Raw genomic sequence first — 24,565 nt, forward strand, 5'->3', positions numbered from 1 at the left:
AACACAGTGGTCCCCAACCTTTTTTTCACCGCGGACCGGTCAATGTTTGATAATTTTACCGCAGCCCGCTGGGGGTGGGGGGTGGCGGCTATACAATTAAATTAAAATAAATAATTTTAATTTAAATGTATTTAAACATGCCTTTTTAACTCACTACAACGCTAAATCAATGAGAACCCTGAGCTTGTTTCTTTGCAACGAGACGGTTCCATCTGGGGTAATAGGAGACAATGCCACCCGAAGTGTGTTGCTTATGTCCAGTTTATTCTGTTGTTTTGTTTGGTTGATTGTTAACCTTGTAGAATCGGGAGTAAGGACAAATAGTTCCCCATCTGCCCCACCTGCAGTTCATGGTGATGACCCTAGTGAGGCAGTCCCTGAGTTCCCTGTGTCTTTGCCTGTAAAAGATAAACAGCTGATTTGTTTAGTTGTCTTTGTCCAATCCAAATAGTGCCATAATATGCATTCTAGGAATAGAAGGCTGAGGCCAGTAGATATATATGACTTTCTCTTGCTCTTTTTGCCAAAATAATCGCTAGTGAATGGTTAAGGCTTTTAGAGAGGCCCATTTTGACTCAACTGAAATGGAGTCTGAATAGAAAGGCATGATGTTTCCTTCTGAAATGCTGTGTTTAGTGGATACTGCCTCAGAAAGTCACCATCCATAATGGCTTGTTGCTGTGACAGCCTGACTGCCTCAAACAGCACATTCAGTACAGATGAAGACTTTCTGCAGTCATCCTAAGAAAGCTTATACACTAGGAACCAGGCGGTTCAATCAATCCAGATGATAGAGTGCACACAATTTGCAGTTTCAAGCTTTGTGCATAGAAGACCTGTGTAATGGAAATTTTTTGATTTCGGAATTCAATGTCTTTCATATGAAAGGTTTTTAGACGAAAAGTATCCAGCTAACCGCAGCAGTCCTTGATTTGTATATTCTACAGAAAACATTTGGATTTGTAGCTCATGGGTGGTCTATTTGAGTGTATACTTCTCTCCAAAACTTCTTTAAACTAAACTATAGAACGCTAAACTATAGAACAAAATTCACATCAGCGACCAGGCAAACTGAGATTTATTTATGGGTAAACATGATGGTTCTCACTATCATACTGTCTCCCAAATGGGGGAAGGCATGGATTAAAGGCCGAATGGGGAATCAGGTATAATAAAGAACATTAAATTCATGTAGGATTTGTTCCAGGATCAAGGAGTTTATTTGAGCAACATTGTATGCCAGACGAATAACAAGCCCAGAACCTCAGGACAGCTTCTTTGCCACCTTACGAGTTAGTGATGGAAATTAGTATTTATGATTAGATGGTTGTTTAGGCTTTGGCTTCAGAACTGACTAGGAATTAAGTTATAAATCTGCCAGCAGGATGCACCACATGGATATGGGCATCACTACAGTGAGCAGAAGGGACATCTGACAATATTCTCTATATTTAGATGACGGTCAATGCTGAGACAGAAGACATATAACTGGTGGAAGTCTAGACATTTTCTTAACAAGAATGAATCTCTTGCATATTAATTCCTTTGAGCTGAAGCTGTATATAATTAAAACCAGTTTTGGGACCAGCTACAAGCAGCACATGATGTGTTAACCCACATAAATCTCAGACATCTCCAGGGCACTGTACACCATCTGACTGGTAAACTATAATTGGATGTCCTATAATATTCTGTTGTTAAACTCTGATAAGACAGAAATACTAGTTATCAGTCCAAAAAACAGTACACAGATCTCACACTTCCATTTAGAGGGATGTAATGTAACTGCTAGCTCAACAGTGAAAGATCCGGGTGCTTTATTAGAAAGCAACTGGTCTTTTGAAGATCATATCGCACATATTACAAAAACAGCCTTCTTCCACCTTAGAAATATTGCCATGCTAAGAAACATCCTATCTTTTTATGATGCTGAGAAGCTACTTCATGATCTCCAGACTGGACTAGTGTAATGCATTACTAGGTGGTTGTCCTGCATCTTTAATCATTAGCCTACAGTTAGTCAAAAATGCAGCTGCCAGATTTCTTTCTTATATAATCATATAACCCCAATTCTATTATCTCTACACTGGCTACCTGAAATGTAGTGTAACATTAATAAGTACAGAGTTTGGGGCAAAGGACCTGTACTGCCCTTCAAACTCACACACACTGAAACTTTGCAGATCTGTTTGAAATGGAAATCAGTCTCTCCTTCTATAAAAGTCAAGTCAAGAAGCTCTTATTGCCATTTCAACCATAATATAGCTGTTGCAGTACTCGGTGAAATGAGACAACATTTCTCCAGGACCACGAAGCTACATAAAACAAAGACAGAGCTAAGGACATAGTAACTTAGTCCTAGATACATAAAGTGCATCTGTGCAACCTGGTGCAAACAGTGCAGGACAAACGAGAGTGCAAGACTAGACAAACAAGTCAGTGCAGGACAAAAGAGAGTGCAAGACTAGACAAACAAGTCAGTGCAGGACAAAAGAGAGTGCAAGACAAGACAAACAAGTCAGTGCAGGACAAAAGACAAAAAAACAGCGCAGGACAAAAGACAGTGCAGGCCAAGACAAACAAGACAGTGCAGGCTAAGACAAACAAGACAGTGCAGGACAAAAGACAGTACAGGACACGACAAACAGGACAGTGCAGGACAAGACAAAAAGAGAAATACAGTGCAGGACAAGACAGAAAGACAATGCAGGACAAAAGACAGTGCAGGACAAAATACAGTTCAGGGCAGGAAACAGTACAGGACAAGACAAAAAGACAGTGCAGGACAAAAGACAAAAAGACAGTACAGGACAAAAGATAAAAAAGAAATAAAGGCAGTGCAGGACAAAATACAGAATGACAGTACAGGACAAAAGACAAAAAGACATAAAGACAGTGCAGGACAAAAGACGGGAAGATAAAAGGAACGATTCAGCAGGAGAAATGATTTCCTGTATCAGTATTAGAGTCCGAGCTGGAAAAGACTTTCAGTCATTGAAATCTCTGTGTGAGTTGATAATATATGGCCATGTTTAATTTCATTCCTGCTTTGTTGTTATGGTTTGCTGCATTTGTGTGAATTTATTAAACCAGATTCAAAAATGTTCTTCATGTCATTAAATAATTTAGGAGATAAATGATTACTGAGGTTTTTCAGTGTGTGTATTTACAGACACAGACACACTTCCAAGCTCGTGAACTCCAAAAAATGTTTATTTCAACACAGGAAAAATAGAACTCTCCGTCTGCTCGGCTACTGCCCAGTGAGAGATTTACGCAGTTTCTCGTACATGAGCTGGTCCTGTATGGAAAAAGCAAAACCGAATCAAATACTTCAATTTCTGGCTTCTTCTGTATTTGAAAGCCACATAATAATTCTAGATAATAGCTGATGCCTCATCAAATGCCCAGAGGGTGAGACTGATTATTATTTGCTTTTCTAACAGAGGAATGAGAAATGATGCAATGCCTGCAATGATCATTTGCTGCACAAGTTCCACATAGCACAGACCTGTTTATTTCTGCAACCACAAACCAGGAGCCAGAGCTGACGTTGCTCCAGTAAAGCAAAAAAAACCTCACTATACGACACTCACCTGGTGACGGAAGGGTGGGAAATTTGTCTAGAAGAGAAAATGTCTTGGCAACTTATTCACCTGGTAACTGGACAAACTGGTTCACTGAAGCACTTGACAAGCATCACGAGCTATGAGATGCTACAAGGCCACGGGTTTTGAAGCTAATAGAGCTCTTAGGGGAATCATTAGCTGTTCTGACTTGATGCTGGGTTACAGAAATGCACTTGTTTTGGATAAACATCTAAACAAACAGACTAAACTGCAGACAATACAGAAGCTGCTCAATGTATGAACTGTTCCATCGCTCACATTTTTTTTTTTACTTATTTAATAGAATAAACAGTATATTTTCAGCTACATGTCAGTATTATCGTCTCCAGCGCTCTTGTGTTTAGTGCACTCACCTCTTTGGACACGGACGGCCGCACCTTCTTGAACGCCTCTTCGAAATTCTGCTTGCTTACTCGTAAGTCACATGGACCTGAGGACACTACGATCAAAGCATTTAACATGCAAGTGTGGACCATTTGTAAATACAAAGGAATTATTGGCATTTCTGTGCACAAAAAAGACAGGTGGATTCAGCTGCCCAGAGCAGATTCTATTAAATTCAATTAAAATTCACTTTAATTTCAATTTATCTGTTTAATGCTTTTAACAATAGACATTGTCTCAAAGCAGCAACTTTACAGAAGAATAGAAGCAGAATAAAAATGGTAAAGTTGAAAATTAAGTTACTATTTATATATAACATCGACCTATAATAAGCAAGTCTGAGGTGACAGTGGTGAGGAAAACCTCCCTGAGATAATATGAGGAAGAAACCTTGAGAGGAACCAGACTCAGAAGGAAACCCAAATAATGATGGATTACTAAATCTCAAAGGCATTTTTATGATATAAAATCTTGCAAAGGGGCAAGTGCAGGCTGGTTGGAGTGGATGGAGAAAAGTGTCAGGAGTGTTGTGTGTGACAGAAGAGTGTCAGCAAGAATCAAAGGAAAGGTGTACAAGACAGTAGACTAACTATGCTGTATGGGTTAGAGACTGAAGGAAAAGACATTAGGCAGAGATGAAGGTAGCAGTTATATGGATGTGTTAAATGAGGTCATGAAGTTAATTGGAGTGAGAGTAGAGGATGCCAAGGTTAGAGTTAGGTGGAAACAATAATAATTTTAAAAATAAATAACCATTTGTTGGAGCTTTCCCTTATTTTTACTTAATGAATGCGGCAACCGTAAACGTGAGGCATGCTGGTGTGTTTACCTGCATGTGCTGTAGCTGTCTGAGAGCCGGGATGGGCATTTAAGACGTTAAACAAAGCCTCTCTCACTAGTGCTGACAAGTCTGCCCCACTACAGAGAGAGAGAGAGAGAGAGAGAGAGAGAGAGAGAGAGAGAGAGAGAGAGAGAGAGAGAGAGAGAGAGAGAGAGAGAGAGAGAGAGATGGTTTAATAAGATAAGCTTAATGACTCCACTGAAACTAACATCACATCAGCAAATGCCAGTCAACCTCAATAAAACAAAGTCATCACCCTTAGCAAAAAATGTAATAGTGACAATAAAAACATCTAACATGCAAATAAAGTTCTTTGCATACACAAGCAGGAAATGTTTTACATTCAGGAGTAATATATAATAAACTACCTATTCTGTTCTATCACAGAGTTAGCTTTATTCTTTACTGTTGTCTAATACTCACGTGAAACAGTCACAACGTTCATCACGGGCAATTTCCTCCAAGTTCACATCCAAGTCCAGGCGAGGTTTAGTTCCTCCCTGTGGCAATTCCATGGATTATTAACAATTTACTTTAAATTCAGTTCATGTTACTGGATTATACAAGCAGATTAGTACAGCTATCGTGTTAAAACAAATAAATTGACCTTGGTAATAGTGAGCAATATGGCGTGTCTGTCTTCTGGCAAAGGGAAACCCACGTACAATTTTTTGCCGAAACGGCCCGGTCGAAGAAATGCTGGATCAATGATATCTGACCCAGATCAAATAAAGTCATCAGATAAATGTTAGAAAAGACATAAACATGCATGAAATGCTTTGCTGGCTCATTTTACCTGGCCGGGTGGTGGCGGCCATGATGTAAACCTGGCGACGCATCTCCAACCCATCAATCTCAGTCAGCAACTGGTACAACACACGCACACTGGCTCCTGACTGAAGACACAAACCAAACCCATTCTGCTGTTCACATCAGCTGTGGCATTTTTAATCACTCAGAACATGTATTTAATTCTATCAACAGAAGTGAAGATTATACTGTAAATGTGAGCTATACGGTAATGTAGGAAAGATTTCCATAAGAACACATGAGGAACATTTCTTTTCAAGTTAAAGAAGACACAAATAATTTGTCTAGCTAGCTACTCATCAACCCTGTGTAAAAAATAGTTGTTTCATCTCAAAAGTTGCTTCATATTGTGTGTGTACCTGGCACAGTGACTGACCAATCAGGGTTAATCCTATCCTGCTTTCTCAACTTAAACAGCTCCCATTGTTTTAACCCTCGTCTGAGCCAAAAGACACTAAAGACTGTTCGACTAAGACATAATGTGAAATAAACCGTTATTGATGCACTGTTTGATAGCTCAGAGAAGGTATTTGAGCAAGGGCATTGCTGGGTCAGCTCAGGCAAATGCTGTGGGCTGACGTGAATATCTGGACATTTGCACGTGGCTGAATGCAGATGTAAACACTGCAATGTAGCAGCCACAGTAACTCACTGCTTGCCACATTTCCCTCTCCCATTTTCTTCATATTTTTTCCCCAAACAGGTCACCTACCAATCCCCACCCACCTGCCAGCTCTCCCCTATCACACAACAGCTACCAGCTGGGAAAGACTGGATGTTAACACATGCTTCCTCAAGACACATGAAGCCAGCAAAACACTGAACATCTTTGCTGCTTATTCTCAGTCACTGGGCAGTGTAACAGACGGAGGAAAGAATGATCTGCCCTCTTCCACTTCCACAAGCTCACAGGCAGCTGCTTTTGGCTGTTGTTGCTGTTATTGAGAGGAGAGAGAATGTATGGCCACAAATGGCTGTGATAACACATACTGTCCCCTCCAAATGTATTGGAACGCCAAGGTCCATTCTTTTGTTTCTCAAATACACTATTAGGCATTTGGATTTTAGGGACAAGATGAATTTAAGACCGTAGAACATTTCTACATTCATTTCCTTATTTTTATATCTAGATGTGTTAAACAAATTAAAACATGGCACCTTTGGGTGAGCAAAAGTAAATGACCCTAACCTAACCTACTAAGGAAAGTAACATGTAATATTTGTGTTTTTTCCCAATGGTAATAATTGCATAAACATAGGGAAATGCAAAACCAAGCTCTTCTCTTCAGAGACTAAAACACTACTTAGAATATTAACCTACATGTATAAAAGCAGTTCTCTTAAAAATGATACAACTTTCACACCAAATAGTGATAGATATATTTCGTATTTACCTGATGGACAGAACGTCTGGGGCAAAGGGCATGAATCTCATCAAAAAAGATGAGACAGGGGGCAGCGTTTTTTCCTCTCTGGAACACCTGGCGAACTGCCCGTTCACTTTTACCAACATACTGCAGAAGAATTTGATTCAAGAAAAATTAAGAAACTATACAATTTTATTTATCTATAGGAAATAGATCAGAGTCATTAAAGCCTGTGTGTGTTAAACAATAGAGACTGATAAGCTTGTGCATTGTGATCTGCCATTACAGCACAACACTATCAAGAGATATCTTTTACATAACATAAACTAAATCAGATGGAAGTTCTAAAGAGTTAATAATGGATTAGGGGGAAAAAGGGTCTGGTTACAGGAGTAACTCTGAAAATAGGCTGTGTATCAGCAGCCACATGCAAATTTACTTTGGGCTTTAATTAAATTTATATTGATTTCTGGCCTATTATCATTAGAGCTATCAGAGAGAAATGGTGCAGAATCAAAAGCAGGAGAAAAACAAATGTCATTAAAAACAGACAGGATTAAAACAGGTCACTTTAACCCAAATAATATGTTCTGTATAGAATAAGAGTAGAAAACGTTGTTTTTAAAAACAGAAATAAGTTTAGAGACTACAATGACCAGAAATATGCCTTTATGTCTAATATACTGTATGCTAAGATAGCAGGCTGTCTTGTTTTGTCAGTTACAGAGATCAGTATCAGAGTCTTAAGGAAAGGCACACAGCAACACTTGACACAAAATACGTGACAACCATCCGAGAGTCTGCAGACGACACGTCCCTTCTCCTACCAAACCCATCCACCCTCCTCCTTCGGCCACACAATCGCTACTAATGCTACTACTGTCTACCCATATTGCTAATAACTCTTTATGATCATTATTTGTCCATTGGTGCTTATAGCACCCTAACAATCGTGTATATACATCAGAATCAAGAAAATGACCTCATGGGAGTTTAAACTGGAATGTATGGCATGTGAGCACCTGTTGAACTCACCATGTTCAGTAGCTCAGGGCCATTGACATATATAAAGTTTAAACCAGCCGCGTTGGCAACAGCCTGTAATAATAAACAGAGAAGGTTAGTGTTTAAGCTGTGAGGCTGCTAATTTACAAACCCTGCTTAGAGACAACATTTCTAGAAGAAACAAACATTTACTGTCTATCTTTTAGAGACTTCAGCCAAATCAATGTTTTGTGAATTTTTACTTCTAGATGACGTTGTAGAACTGATGTTCGCTTTGAAATCAAATCAGTCATTAAGAAAATATAACAACTGAGAGATACAGAAAAAGAACAAATCTAGAGAGGAAAAGTCGGTATACAGTACTTTGGCAAGAAGAGTCTTTCCACAGCCTGGAGGTCCAGCAAGCAACACTTTGGAAGGGCCACTCAATCCCATAGCTTTGAACTGCTCTGGAAAACGTAAAGGGGTCTGAACACACACACACACACACACACACACACACACACACACACACACACACACACACACACACACACACACACACACACTTTCTAATCTCAAATCTTTTAAAAGGTTACAAAACACTGCAGCTTTATAAAACACCTCAACTCTAAACATACGGGTTAATAAAGGATCTTCACATATGATAATTATGATCTTATTCACCCCGTATTCACAGTACATGACCTAAACCAGTGGTCCCCAACCCCCGGGCCGTGGACCGGCACCGGTCTGTGAACCAAATGTGCCGCCCAAGGAACATTAAATTATTTCCATTTTATTTACTGTGGTGTATTTCTCTCGGGTTTGTGCAACTTTCCATGGACGAGAGGTTAACCGGGAGCTGAGAGACGTCCCCTAAAGCTGCATCAATACAGCGCATGCGCAAAATATCATGATCTCGGGCCGGGTTTAGGTGACGTCTGGAGCTGAGCGGCTGCAAGCGGCAGTGGCGTTGTAGCTTTGGTGGAGAGAAGGTGTGTATCACCCTTCTCTCTGTTCACCGGTACTTTGTCATGTTTAACAGTGCTAGGTGTACGTGTATATTGTGTTTGCTCAAATTTAACCCACAAATTAGATGGAACCGTCTCGTTGCAAAGAAACAAGCTCAGGGTTCTCGTTGATTTAGAGTTGTAGTGAGTCAATGTTTAAATACATTTAAATTAAAACTATTTATTTTAATTGTATAGCCGCCAGCCGCCACCCCCAGCGGGCTGCGGTAAAATGATCAAACATTGACCGGTCCGCGGCGAAAAAAAGGTTGGGGACCACTGACCTAAACAATGACATTCACACACTAGCAATGTGAGGCTTTGGTAGCTTGTCAAATAGTTAGGAACATGACATGTCCTGGCAGAAAGAAATTTTTAAAACTCATACAAACACCAGCAGCTCACTGCAACTCACAAGTCACTGGATCAAGTGTTTTTGCTCATGTAATTAAAGTCAAATACCAGGTATGCAGAAGTGTCAAGTAATGAGGTACAAATACTTTGTTACCTTACTTAAGTAGAAATTTTGAGTATCTATACTTCACTCTCACTCACTCACTCACTCACTCACTCATTTTCTACCGCTTTATCCGAACTTCTCGAGTCACGGGGAGCCTGTGCCTATCTCAGGCGTCATCGGGCATCAAGGCAGGATACACCCTGGATGCAGTGCCAACCCATTGCAGGGCACACTCTCATTCACTCACGCAATCACTGGATCACGCAATCTGGAGGTGTGAGGCTAACATGCTAACCACTAAGCCACCGTGCCCCCAGTATCTATACTTTAATAGAGTAATTATTTTTTAGCAGACTTTTTACTACTACTTCTTAGATTTTCACACAATTATCTGTACTTTCTACTCCTTACATTTTAAAAATAGCCTCGTTACTAATATTTCAATTCAACTTGTCATCCTTAAAAAAAAACCTATCAAGATAAATTGTGCCATCCGGATAGAGTGAATTTGATTGTGGTTGGATGAGAAGTTAAACATGTACCATTCCGACACCCTATTGGTTTGTATGCGATCCATCCATGAGCTAATGGCTTTCAAAAACTCGCCATCTAATTTGAAAAAGCATATTGAGGTAAGCTGAAATTTTGTTATTATCAGTCAATTATTAACAAATTTTAAATTCGACTTTAGCCAAATGGTATCTGAGCTTAAATTATTGATATATTTGTAGGTTAATTGTGCAAAGCTATAGTTTTTGTTATTATCAGTCGATTATTGACAATATTGTAGTGACCTAGTAACATACTAATAATGATACATTTGCAATGTACATGCCAACGGTATGCATGATAGTAGAGGTACTGAAGTACTTCCCAGCTGTGTGCCAGCTATCACTAAAGCTTAATATGGCACTCCCTGCCTCAGCAGCCTGTGAAAGACTGTTTAGTGTTGCAGGGCTGATCTTCAGACCAAGAAAAGCATGCAATGGCTCAAAGAACTTTGAGAACCAGCTGCTTTTGTAAATGAACAAAGCCTATTGGCAACTCTTTGTCGGATGTTCTGTGCTTAACTGATGTTGATTACCCTGTTGTTGTTTATGTCCGGACTCGGCCCGAATTTTGTTTATGTTTGGTGTTCACGTGTCTGCCCTGCCCTTGTCTTTTTCTCCTCGCCTCTGCACACCTGTCCCTTATGTGTCTTGATTATTATTAGTATCTAGTTAAGCCGCGTTGCCTTGTGCGGTGCGGAATCCTATTGTCTTCATGTCTAGTTTTGTCTTTGTCCTGTTTCGTGTTTTGTTTTGTTAATAAATCCCCGTTTATTTTAGCTATCCTGCAGTTGGGTCCGTTTTTTACCTTGTGTTAACTGACGGTTTAAGTCCAATGTGTTTGTTTCAATAAAGGTTACTATGACATGCCTCTGAAGTTTGACTTTTTGCACCATTACAATACTTATAGCCAACTAGTCATATCTTCTGCTCCATGAAACACAGCTCAGTGGTGCACATACTTTAAATGGTTCTTTAATGTATTTGCATTGTACTAAAATGCATTCTTTTTCAATGGGCATATACAGTATGCGGCTGAAACAGGTAGCCTAGTGCATCCCAAATTTTTCAACATTATCATATTAATATAACATATAGTCATTATGGCCTTTAGAAATTTGTTTTTTGAGGAGGTGGGGTAGTGCACAATAGGCCCCTGTGGCACAGCCTAAGCTTTTGTCCTAAATGGCATTTTTTACTTCCATTACTTTTACTTTTACACTTTTAAAGTAGTTTTGAAACCAGTACTTTTACACTTTTACTTCAGTAAAAAGCTTGAGTTAATAGTTCAACTTCTACAGCAGTCTTTTTAAACCCTAGTATCTATACAGTACGTCTACCTGAGTAATGTGAACTTTTGACACCACTACAGGTAGGCAATTCCATCATACAACGCAGTCAACCTGAAACTTTTGAGGGTAATAGAGGTCAAGCCTGAGTATACGTTGAGTAAAGGATAAAAGATAATAGTGCCTAATAAACAACTGTATCAGAAGATATTTTTAGTACATTCAGTACTTTTTGCATTAAAATGTACTGTAAATCTCCAGTTGTACACAACACAAGACAGATTCCATTTCGAGTCTTACATCTCAAAGTATGCATTCCCCTACACCTTCGTTGTCACATTTCTCAACTGTGGCAAGGGTTATTCCCATCCTAAAGAAACCTGCTCTGGATCCATCAGACATCAGTAACTACAGACCGGTATCACTTCTCTCATTTCTTTCAAAAATTCTTGAACGCATTGTCTATAATCAACTGTCTGTCTATCTCTCACAGAACAACCTCCAAGATCCCAACCAGTCTGGCTTTAAAGCAGCTCACTCTACAGAGACAGCCCTTTTGGATGTCTCTGAGAAACTACATGCTGCTACTGTAGATCAGCCAAACTATCATCCGTCCTTATCCTCCTTGACCTTTCAGCAGCGTTTGATACGGTCAACCACAAGACTCTCTTATGCACCCTCAAGAGTCTTGGGATTTGCGGATCAGCTTTGGAATGGTTTGCCTCCTACCTGGAAGGATGCTCATATCAGGTAACATGGAGGGGAGTGACATCTGCTCCATGCAGACTCTCCACTGGCGTCCCCCAGGGCTCAGTACTTGGTCCTCTTCTTTTCTCCCTGTATACTCACTCTCTTGGGGAAGTTATTTCATCACATGGGTTCTCTTACCACTGCTATGCTGATGATACACAACTTTTCTTCTCTTTCTTACCCTCAGATGCCACAGCTCCTGACCAGATCTCAGCATGTCTGGCAGAAATTTCATCATGTATGACTGCTCATCAGTTAAAGCTCAATCCTAGCAAAACTGAACTGCTGTTCATCCCAGGTGATTCATCCCCAGGTCACGATCTTGCTATATCCTTGCACAACGATCTGATCTCCCTTTCAGCCACAGCTCGCAACCTTGGGGTAACCATGGACAATCAACTCTCATTTTCCTCTCATGTTGCTAATGTGACTCGCTCATGTCGGTTTCTTCTCTACAACATTCGAAGGATTCGGCCATTTTTGTCCACACAGACTGCTCAGGTACTTGTTCAGTCTCTTGTCATTTCTAGACTGGATTACTGCAATGCACTGCTGGCAGGTCTACCTATGAACGCAATCCGTCCTCTGCAAATGATCCAAAATGCAGCTGCCCGGCTTGTTTTCAACCTGCCAAAGTTCTTGCATACCACCCCGCTGCTGTGATCCCTCCACTGGCTTCCGGTAGCTGCACGCATCCGATTCAAAACACTGATGCTGGCCTACAAAGCCAAAAATGGACTAGCTCCCTCTTACCTCAAAGCCCTCATCAATCCTCGCACTGCACCCCGCAACCTCCGATCTACCATCACTGCTCGACTGGTTCCACCATCTCTCAGGGTAAGAGGCAAGTATACTACAAGACTCTTCTCTGTTCTGGCACCAAGGTGGTGGAATGAACTTCCCCTAGAGGTCTGGACAGCTGAGTCACTGGCTATTTACAAGCGGCGGTTGAAGACCTACTTATTCAGGAAACACTTCAACAAGCACTTCTTTCCTTATCTTTTGCATTTAAAAAAAATGATATCTTAATGGTATCTTAAGTATGTAACCTAGTGAACCAGCATTAATGTATTCAATGTTAGAGATTTAAGCACTTATGTATGTCGCTCTGGATAAGGGTATCTGGCAAATGCTGTAAATGTAAATGTAAATGTAAATGTAAATGAGTCTCTGTTGGACTTGTGTCTCAGTTTCTTCCTCATTTTTTAAAAATTATTTTCAGGCAGATTTTTCCATGACACCATCACCTCTGGCTTGCTCGTTAGATATCGAGAAGGTTCAGACAGCTTGTGACAATTAGCTTTACCAAACAAACTGAACTGAACTAAGAACACAGATCTGAAATTCAGGTCACAGCTGCTCTTTAAATTGCCTTTTAAATGGGTGGGGGGGGGGGGGGGAAATGATAAATAAATAAATAAATAAATAAATAAATAAATAAATAAATAAATAAATAAATAAATAAAAACTTTTTTTTATCTCATGTTATGATCTAATGCAGTTCTGAACATTACTAAACTGTGTGCTAATCCTACCAAGATGGCCATGGTGAGTTCCTCCCGAATGTCTTGCAGTGCACCGACATCATCCCAGGTGACATCAGGCACAGTGGCGAAACCATCACGTTTGGCAAATGGTTGGACCCGTGCCAAAGACTCCCTAAAGTCATCCATGAGGATGCAGAGATCAGCAAGCTGTTCCTCACTCAGAGATTCGCTGTTTCTCAGCAGAGACAGCAGTTGTTCTAGCTCCCCCTCCTGGTGAAGAGAAAATCAAATGGCTTTTGCAGCCTAAAAGAGGCACTAACTCTTCCTTTCACCCACCTTTGTGTGTAGAAATTATTTTACTTATACATAATATGCCTTGAGCATTCTGCAAATCTCACTTCAACCTAGTTTGAACTTTCTGACTTGTGACCTAATTTATAAATCAGCAGTTAATCTGGCTGGAATCCTGCCTATTAATTTGATGTGTCTTGACATTTTTCACAATCTAAACACTGTTCAATGTATGACACAAATCACAAACAGAAAAAAAATAACTTAAAGACAAGTATACTGTAAGTGATGCATGAGAATCAATTAAATTTTCACTTTACTGAATTTGCAGAAAACAGAACAATCCCATTTGATTTGTTGCTTGTCAAAAGAATCATAACTTCGTCGGTCACTTGATAATGTCTGTAAGGAGATACTGAAGCACTAGACAGTAGAGCATTTGTTCCCCCTGCTGCGTTTGTGTTCATCTTACATCATCAGAAACATGCATGCAGAACACAGTAAGGCACCTCACCTCTTCTGTGTCCAATGTTCTGTGGAAACTAATGATGAAACACATGCTCAGATTACTTTACTTCCTTAACAGGCCAGAGTATGAGTTATACAGTTTCCCTTTTAATCTCACCAAGCCACATGACTGCTTTCACATGAACAATTATTTCTGCAAGCTCTGCCTCAGACTAAACTGACAGTGTGGAACCCCATACTTCTTCTAGACCTGCACAGTAACATCGGTTTGCTTGCATGTGTATTTCTTTTCCAATATAGATCAGACCTTATCCATTTAGTTGTTCCAACAGGTGAAGTTCCACGGTTTAATACAGACAAAAACCCAAATGTTGATGTTCATTCGGCTGCTCCATGTTCTGAGCCACAGCAGATCACATGGTGGTCCACATATTAGATTTGGCGTAGGTTTTTACACCGGATGCCCTTCCTAATGCAACCCTCCCATTTTATCCAGGCTTAGGACTGGCACTGAGAATGAACTCTTCAGTGGCTGGGTTAGTGTCCTGGGGATCGAACCCAGACCGTGGCAATGAGAGCACGGGATCCAGCCAATTAAATAATTAAATAGAAACAAAATACAATAATAACAGCAATAATTCAGAATTACACGAAATCCAGGACACAAGAGATGGTTGGTTTTTTGCAAGGCGCCTTAGGTCAAAAAGCGGGACTTCACCACTGCACTAATTTGACTATCCAATTTAAGATCAACATCCATTTTAAAGCCTAAATTAGATACCACAGGTCTAACATAAGATGCCAAAAAACCCAGGCCATCAGGGAGAGACTTACAGGAGCCATCAGGGAGAGACTTGGGCCAAACAAAATCACCTCTGTCTTGTTATCATTAAAATGGAGAAACTCATCTACCAATACCCAGTGCATCAGAGTAATCTCCTGTAAAGCTGCATATAAGGAAAGATGGAAAATCTGAAATCTGGATTCCTAAATTAACTCAAACATCCATGTTCTACAGCCCTGTTCATATTAAACTGTTTTAAAACATGCTGTTTTACACACCACATTTCAATAGTAACTTATAAGACTGGCCTCTATATGTGTGCCAAATTACATAACTTTCCTACGTATGGTTCTATGGGCTGCCATTGACTACAATGGCAGAAGAGGAATAATAATAATAATAATAATAATAATAATAATAATAATAATAATAATAATAATAATAATAATAATAACAAATATAGCTGCAAGCAGCGATTCCGGGGACAAGCCGATCAGATGCGCTCAGAATATGTCACTGATGAACCATGCATACGTAAAATACTGGACTTAACGTGAACATCTAGATGGCCACTAGGTGGCGCTGTCACAAAACGTTGCGAAATGTCTATGTGATTCTGGTTCTGACATTAGCACCCAATACATGTGACAACCCACCCCTCAAGTACTAGAATTTGTTTTGGACTGGTGGTGCTAGAGGGTTTGAGCTAGACACACCAAAGTTGCTATAGTAACTTATAAGACTGGCCTCTACATGTGTGCCAAATTAATACAACTTTCCTACGTACGGTTCTATGGGCTGCCATTGACTTCAAGCAACGTCTTCAAACTTCACTGTGGAATGCTCCGGGAGGTTTGGTCCAAGCTTCAACACAAACAAGTAATTCACATCTGATAAATCAGCAAAATTCTGTGCACATAATGTAAGTATTCTATAATTGTACAATCAGGTAGGCCAAGTGTGCTGACACACAAGGAATTTATTTCCAGCTCTTACAGTTACTCTTACAATTAAATAACGCAAATAACACTATACTATACAAGACAAGATAATACAGACTATACAAGACAATGCAGACGTGATACAATAGCAGTATGAGTATTAAACCGTTCATATTAAACTGTTTTAAAACACGCTGTTTTACACACCACATTTCAATAACTCATCACATGCTGCTATTACACAAGTACATATATGTTTACTAGAACCCAGTTCAGATTCCTGTATTTTTGTACACTGGTCAGCACAATTTTTTGTTTTGTACTGTAGTGTTTTGTATTGTCTGTCTGCACTGTCTTTTGTCCTGCACCGGGTAGCACAGATACACTTTATGAGGCTAGGACTAACTTTAAATCCTTAGCTCTGTTTTTGTTCTATGTAGCTCTGTCTTTGTTTTATGTAGCATGATGGTCCTGGAGAAACATTGTCTCATTTCACTATTTACTGTGTCAGCTATAAATGGTTGAAATTACTATAAAAACTTCTTGACTTAAATTGAGTTTCTGAATGAAATAGACAGAAAAACAGGGATGAGAATTTTCTCTCTTAATAATTATAAACGCTCATACACATTCCAGTCAGAATATTTTTGAATGCAGTATGACACTAACAGGCAGGAAGTCTTTACCATCAGGTCATGTAATGTTAATGACAGTTTGCTCACTCTTGCTCTGTTACTCAGTCAGTCAGTCACTCACTCATTAGTCAGACAGTCAGTCAGTCAGTCAGTCACTTACTTGCTCAGTCAGTCGATCTCTCACACAGACTACATTTTTTTTTTAAAAATGTTGGGTGGAATCCTAAGTAATGTTAGCATGTACATACAGGTAAAATCATACAGGTTAAATCATACCTTCACTACCGCCAACGTCTTCAAACTTCACTGTGGAATGCTGAAGTCCAGGAGGTTTGTTCCAAGCTTCAACGCAAACAAATTATTCACATCTGATAAATCAGCAAAATTCTGTGCACATATTGTAAGTATTCTATAATTGTAGAATCAGATTCAGAATCAGAATCAGGTTTATAGGCCAAGTGTGTTGACCCACAAGGAATTTATTTCCAGCTCTTTGTTACTCTTAAAGTTACAGACACAAATAACACTATACTATACAAGACAAGATAATACAGACTATACAAGACAATGCAGACGTGATACAATAGCAGTATGAGTATTAAACCGTTCATATTAAACTGTTTTAAAACATGCTTTTTTACACACCACATTTCAATAACTCATCACATGCTGCTATTACACAAGTACATATATGTTTACTAGAACCCAGTTCAGATTCCTGTATTTTTGTACACTGGTCAGCACTATTTTGTCCTGTAGTGTTTTGTATTGTCTGTCTGCACTGTCTTTTGTCCTGCACCGGGTAGCACAGATACACTTTATGAGGCTAGGAATAACTTTAAATCCTTAGCTCTGTTTTTGTTCTATGTAGCTCTGTCTTTGTTTTATGTAGCATGATGGTCCTGGAGAAACATTGTCTCATTTCACTATGTACTGTGTCAGCTATAAATGGTTGAAATTACTATAAAAACTTCTTGACTTAAATTGAGTTTCTGAATGAAATAGACAGAAAAACAGGGATGAGAATTTTCTCTCTTAATAATTATAAACGCTCATACACATTCCAGTCAGAATATTTTTGAATGCAGTATGACACTAACAGGCAGGAAGTCTTTACCATCAGGTCATGTAATGTTAATGACAGTTTGCTCACTCTTGCTCTGTTACTCAGTCAGTCAGTCACTCACTCATTAGTCAGACAGTCAGTCAGTCAGTCAGTCACTTACTTGCTCGGTCAGTCGATCTCTCACACAGACTACATTTTTTTTTTAAAAATGTTGGGTGGAATCCTAAGTAATGTTAGCATGTACATACAGGTAAAATCATACAGGTTAAATCATACCTTCACTACCGCCAACGTCTTCAAACTTCACTGTGGAATGCTGAAGTCCAGGAGGTTTGTTCCAAGCTTCAACGCAAACAAATTATTCACATCTGATAAATCAGCAAAATTCTGTGCACATATTGTAAGTATTCTATAATTGTAGAATCAGATTCAGAATCAGAATCAGGTTTATAGGCCAAGTGTGTTGACCCACAAGGAATTTATTTCCAGCTCTTTGTTACTCTTAAAGTTACAGACACAAATAACACTATACTATACAAGACAAGATAATACAGACTATACAAGACAATGCAGACGTGATACAATAGCAGTATGAGTATTAAACCGTTCATATTAAACTGTTTTAAAACATGCTTTTTTACACACCACATTTCAATAACTCATCACATGCTGCTATTACACAAGTACATATATGTTTACTAGAACCCAGTTCAGATTCCTGTATTTTTGTACACTGGTCAGCACTATTTTGTCCTGTAGTGTTTTGTATTGTCTGTCTGCACTGTCTTTTGTCCTGCACCGGGTAGCACAGATACACTTTATGAGGCTAGGACTAACTTTAAATCCTTAGCTCTGTTTTTGTTCTATGTAGCTCTGTCTTTGTTTTATGTAGCATGATGGTCCTGGAGAAACATTGTCTCATTTCACTATTTACTGTGTCAGCTATAAATGGTTGAAATTACTATAAAAACTTCTTGACTTAAATTGAGTTTCTGAATGAAATAGACAGAAAAACAGGGATGAGAATTTTCTCTCTTAATAATTATAAACGCTCATACACATTCCAGTCAGAATATTTTTGAATGCAGTATGACACTAACAGGCAGGAAGTCTTTACCATCAGGTCATGTAATGTTAATGACAGTTTGCTCACTCTTGCTCTGTTACTCAGTCAGTCAGTCACTCACTCATTAGTCAGACAGTCAGTCAGTCAGTCAGTCACTTACTTGCTCAGTCAGTCGATCTCTCACACAGACTACATTTTTTTTTTAAAAATGTTGGGTGGAATCCTAAGTAATGTTAGCATGTACATACAGGTAAAATCATACAGGTTAAATCATACCTTCACTACCGCCAACGTCTTCAAACTTCACTGTGGAATGCTGAAGTCCAGGAGGTTTGTTCCAAGCTTCAACGCAAACAAATTATTCACATCTGATAAATCAGCAAAATTCTGTGCACATATTGTAAGTATTCTATAATTGTAGAATCAGATTCAGAATCAGAATCAGGTTTATAGGCCAAGTGTGTTGACCCACAAGGAATTTATTTCCAGCTCTTTGTTACTCTTAAAGTTACAGACACAAATAACACTATACTATACAAGACAAGATAATACAGACTATACAAGACAATGCAGACGTGATACAATAGCAGTATGAGTATTAAACCGTTCATATTAAACTGTTTTAAAACATGCTTTTTTACACACCACATTTCAATAACTCATCACATGCTGCTATTACACAAGTACATATATGTTTACTAGAACCCAGTTCAGATTCCTGTATTTTTGTACACTGGTCAGCACTATTTTGTCCTGTAGTGTTTTGTATTGTCTGTCTGCACTGTCTTTTGTCCTGCACCAGGTTGCACAGGTTACACTTTATGGGACTAGGACTAACTTTAAGTCCTTAAATGTGACTTTAGTACATACTTATTCAGAGGTGGCAGAAGTACACACATCCTTTACTCAAGTAGAAGTACAGATACTCATTTTTTTAAAAGACTCCAGTAAAAGTAGAAGTAGTGACTACACTCTTTTACTCAAGTTAAAGTAAAGAAGTATGGGCTCTGACATGTATGTGGTGGATTTGGTTCGACACACTCTGTGTTTGATTAAGTTGACTTGTGTGTCGGACTGCTGTTCTATTGATTGCTTATGCCTGGCAGTGGCAAAAGTCAGTAAAAGAAGCACACGGCTCAAAAGCACGTCTCGTGTTGTTTATTAAAATACACATACAGAATACAACATGGTGTCAGAAGTGACGGTGGAGTGAGTACCGTGAACCGTTTTCATTCATGTGAACTGTCTTGCACGCAAAAAAAAAAAAAAAAAAAGATTGCATTGTAGACGAGCATGGAACAGTTTAAGCCGCCCTCATCGCTAGTGTTAACCGGCAATTTAGCTGAAAATTGGCGAAGATGGGAGCAGCGTTTTCATCTGTATATGACGGCTACGGGAGCAAGTGCTAAAGAAGGGACAGTCAAACTTGCCATTCTGCTTCACACAATTGGAGAAGAGGCGTTAGAAGTGTATAACACACTCAACATCTCTCTCGTTGATGAAGAGAATGAGACGATGGAAGACGTGCTCATAGCATTCCGAGCCTATTGCAGTCCACAAAAAATGTCGTGTTTGAGAGGCATCAGTTCTGGTCTCATCCCATGGCAGAAGGCATTACAGTGGACAGATTCATCACAGAGCTGAGACAAAAAAGCAACGACTGTGAGTTTGGTGCAAGTGAGAATGACATGCTTAGAGACAAGCTTGTGTTTAGCATAACAAACCCTTCTCTCAAAGAAAGATTGCTCCGTGAACACGATTTATCATTACACAGAGCTATTGAAATATGCAGGGCAACCGAGTTAGCTAAAACACAGATACAAGCAATGCAAAATGCCACTGCTGTAAAAGACGCTCAAATAAATGCCATAGGCAAAGCAGCAGAACATAGAAAACCATCTGCAAGAAATAAAAGCAGTAAGAAACCAGCAACACAGAACTGTCGCAGATGTGGGAAGAGCCATGAGATACGCCAATGCCCAGCATTTGGAGCAGTATGTCATAAGTGTGGCAAAAGTAACCACTTTTCCAAGGTATGCCGCTCTGTCAATCGCAACGATAGCAGAGCAAAGACAGTGCATAGCATCTTCACTGGATCACTTCAAATGCAAGTTAAATGTTTTAAGTTTGGCTAAAAAAGGGGGATGTGGTGGATTTGGTTCGACACACTCTGTGTTTGATTAAGTTGACTTGTGTGTCGGACTGCTGTTCTGTTGATTGCTTATGCCTGGCAGTTGCAAAAGTCAGTAAAAGTAGCACACGGCTCAAAAGTGATGGGAAGTTCGGTTCTTTTTCGCGAACCGGTTCTTTCGGACAGTTCGATTTAATGAACCAGTTCAAAAATCCAGTTCACCAGTTCTTTTACGTCCTGCCGTAATGACGTCATTCACAATGACGTAATGACGCAAATTCCATTATCCCACTGCCGGCAGATATTAATACAATCAATTTAACACATTCGAAAAGTTCTTTGTAATCATAACTTTAGTTGAATAACGTTTCTTACATTTAAGTTTTGCAACTAAAACACGCAGTACAAGCATTTATGTGCAAACGTGGATGTTTTACGTGTCTTAAAGATATAAAGTTAATAAACTAATCATCAATTTACAAAAAGCGGCATATAAAAATACAGACTAACCTGCACAATAGTCAATAGTAAAATTAACTGACATATATTGAGTGACATATTAATTTTTTTAAATAAAAATGTTTAATAGCTTATGACTAGTTACTATGCATATCCCAATATGTATCATTTGCTCTGAAGTTTTACGCATGCGCAGCATCAACAGTATGTCGGACGCGTCCGAAACAGTTCTCAGTTCAGTGTACTGATGATTCGCTGTACTAGTTCAGTTATTCAAGCATGCGCAGTATCAACAGTTCATCGGTTCTCGGACGCGTCCGAAAGAAACAGTTCTCAGTTCAATGTACTGATGATTCGCTGTATCGGTTCAGTAATTCACGCATGCGCAGTATCAACAGCTCGCGCTCACAGTTCTCTCAGCACAACATGTCAGTTCAGTGTACAGGAGCTACATATACTCCGGGATATTAGTTTATTTAGAGTCAGACCGACTGTCAGGCATGACTGAAAGTGAGTAACTTTAGTAACTTGTGGATCAGCGCTGACTCAAGTCGCGAACTGTTTAGAACGAATCAGTCCGATTTGGTGAACCGGTTCATCCAGTTCACTAAAAAGAACTGGTTCAAAAGAACGATTCGTTCACGAACTGGCCATCACTAGTATTTGGTTTCTCTCCTGTGTGTATGCTGTGTGGGCAGAAAAGGTCTTTCGGCTTATAGTTTCCTGTTGCTTTCACCTGGTGAGTTGCCTGCTTCATTCTTTTATTTTTCAGTCGTGTAGCATAGTGACAATATTCTAACCTCATTTGTGAAGGGGAAACTTTTTGAAATGATTTGTTTTTTTGTTTTCACATGTGGCCAAAGAGTACTAGTTGCTGCTTTTTTTTGTTTGTTTGTTTGTTTTTTGTTTTTCAGAGACAAACATTTCTCAGAGCTGTTGTTTCAGAGCTGTTTTATAAACTTGACTCATTGCTGGTTTACATTCGGGGCTGTGTGGAGAACTGCTGATTTACAGTGTTTGTTTTTAAAGGTTGTTCTGCCCCATTGACTTGTATGATATATTTCAGTATGTCATTGTTGTATATTTGTCCCTGGTACAAGTGTATCTAATTTACCGATTTTGTATTCCTGCTCTGTTAAGCAGCTTCGGTGCTTTTAAAATTAATCTGGCTTTACTGGTTGCGTTCAGACTGTTATTTGTATCTCTTCCCCCCCCCCCCCCCCCCCTGTTCCTATAAGTGTATGTTACAGTATTAATATCCACCTACGACTATCTGATGAACTGTGATTTTTGAGGCTTAAAAAAAGGGGAGAGTATTTGCGTCTTGTTTTTGGTTCATCCCTTTTTGGTTTATCAATGTGTCATATTGTCATGCACTGATTTGTTGTGTGGTTTGTCCCTTCTGTAAAAGTGGATCTGATCTAGTCTCATCAATTGTGGGTATTTAACTGGTAAACTGTACATGAGATTTTAAAGTATATTTTTTTTTGTAAAATAAAATTTTTTGGAACGTCATAAATAACCCAGGTGGTGTAGTCTGTCCTTTTTCCATTCTTAATACTTTAACCAAAGGTGTAGTATTAGTAGTTTTATAGTTTTCCAAAGCGGTTCCTTTTTTACCAGTGGCTATTAGGATTTCTTGACATGATGTCTCTCTCCAAAATATTATCAAAGTCACTGTCATAACCTGCACCATTAAATTTCTTTAGCTCACCTTTTGCTGCCACCTCCTGGACATTTTTACCCTGAAAGAGACACAAACAACATGGTCAGCATGAATATAGTCTACAGACATACAGTACATTAAAGCTGAGATTATGTCTTGATCAAGTTTACCTATAATTCGATATAATACAAGTCTATAACATAAGCAGGGTTTTGAGTTTTAAGTTCTGAGTCACTTCAGACAGATGATGTATGTAAATTCAGTACACAGTCTGACAAAGATTTCCTCAAGTCATTTTATCTTCCATGACACATTCACATCTGGTCATTCTGACCTGAAATTTCTGTTAAATATAAGACTTTTTTTTTTTTTTTTTTTTTTTTTGCTAACCTTCTCATTAACTCTAGGATTGTGGGGGTCACGAACAGAAGGTATATTGAGATTCAGAAACCAAATGACAAGCAGGTATATGGATTATAAAACAGTGTCACAGGGCCACAATAAATGTTCCTTAGCATCGCTTAAGTTTAATGTCATTCTAGCCACATACAAATAAACAATAGGATGAAAAAACAGTCTTTTTCATATCTGCAATATATTATAAAGAAGTGAATGAATTACCAATCAATTTAATGTGTGTCTAATGTAATTGCACTGTTTAAAACAAGGAGGTCCCAGTCTGTGCAGCCCATACAGTTAGCAGAGAGAGAGAGAGAGATTGGTCTGAGTATGAGTAGAGTATGAACAGACTGGTCATATGATCTCATTCTTTTTTGGAAAATATGTCAAATTGAATTTCCAGTTAAAATGACTCAGCAGGTCAGAGACTTTGTTTATATAATACAATTTGCAGGAGGATTAATAAATGAATTTATTTCTTTATTTTTAAAGAAGGGTGAACTGTTATTCATTTTGTTTACCATATTAAAACATGGCTTATATAAATGATTGTTTATGATTCTGAAGTAAAATGATTCTTTTCAGTCAGCATTTTTCTTCATTCTATTTTGTTGTAAGTATTATGAAAATAGAATCGAATAATGAGCAGAGTGTGTCGTTACACCCCTTATAAATAGTGTACATCACATTTCTATCATGCTTTCTATACTAGACATCAGATCCTTCAGCTTGTCATAGCTGATATACTGATATCAGACTGATATACCTGCCTAAGTTAAAGGCACTTAGTCAAATTTACTGTAGATCAGCACAATAATCCTGATCTGTACCTGTGCTCAACAGGGGTGGGGGGTGGCCGCACTGCAGGGTCTGGTGTGTAGTCCTTTAGTCGATTACTGGGAACTTCAACTGGTTTGTCCGTCTTGAAACACTTTTAAGCAAATTGCAGTAGGTAATATTGCACAGTTTAAAAAATGGTGTTATTGCACAAAAATTCGAGTTACTGTTATTGCACATGCACAGTTTTGAAAAACAGTAATAATCAGAGAGATCTTTATTGCCAGGTATGTTTTCACATACGAGGAATTTGTTTTAGT

At 38.9% G+C, this 24,565-nt stretch overlaps 1 protein-coding gene and 1 long non-coding RNA gene across 9 annotated transcripts; one reads left to right on the plus strand and one right to left on the minus strand.

Moving 5' to 3' along the window:
- Positions 1 to 243: 243 nt before the first annotated feature.
- LOC113660738 (nuclear valosin-containing protein-like) lies at positions 244 to 19,222 on the minus strand. 8 transcript variants are annotated; one of them, XM_047815751.1, is made up of 14 exons: positions 19,090 to 19,222; positions 18,024 to 18,089; positions 16,958 to 17,023; positions 15,893 to 15,969; positions 13,611 to 13,832; positions 8,400 to 8,504; positions 8,067 to 8,129; positions 7,059 to 7,178; positions 5,651 to 5,750; positions 5,462 to 5,568; positions 5,278 to 5,354; positions 4,843 to 4,931; positions 3,983 to 4,068; positions 244 to 398 (listed from the first exon to the last, which is right to left on the minus strand). In XM_047815751.1, the coding sequence occupies exons 4-14, from the start codon at positions 15,908 to 15,910 to the stop codon at positions 363 to 365; spliced, it is 1,023 nt and encodes a 340-aa protein (XP_047671707.1). In that variant the 5' UTR covers positions 15,911 to 15,969; positions 16,958 to 17,023; positions 18,024 to 18,089; positions 19,090 to 19,222; the 3' UTR covers positions 244 to 362. The 8 variants fall into 8 exon arrangements, with proteins under 8 accessions (XP_047671707.1, XP_047671703.1, XP_047671709.1 ...); XM_047815747.1 differs by lacking the exon at positions 244 to 398 and adding an exon at positions 3,193 to 3,301 and having other exon boundaries at positions 19,090 to 19,221; XM_047815750.1 differs by lacking the exon at positions 244 to 398 and adding an exon at positions 3,291 to 3,623.
- A 2,747-nt stretch (positions 19,223 to 21,969) lies between these two features.
- Positions 21,970 to 22,925, plus strand: LOC125145097. Its single transcript, XR_007143419.1, has 2 exons — positions 21,970 to 22,142; positions 22,318 to 22,925. It is a non-coding gene; the product is annotated as an uncharacterized LOC125145097 (long non-coding RNA).
- Positions 22,926 to 24,565: the final 1,640 nt, after the last annotated feature.

Source organism: Tachysurus fulvidraco, chromosome 7 (assembly GCF_022655615.1).
Source record: "Tachysurus fulvidraco isolate hzauxx_2018 chromosome 7, HZAU_PFXX_2.0, whole genome shotgun sequence".
Lineage (NCBI taxonomy): Eukaryota > Metazoa > Chordata > Actinopteri > Siluriformes > Bagridae > Tachysurus > Tachysurus fulvidraco.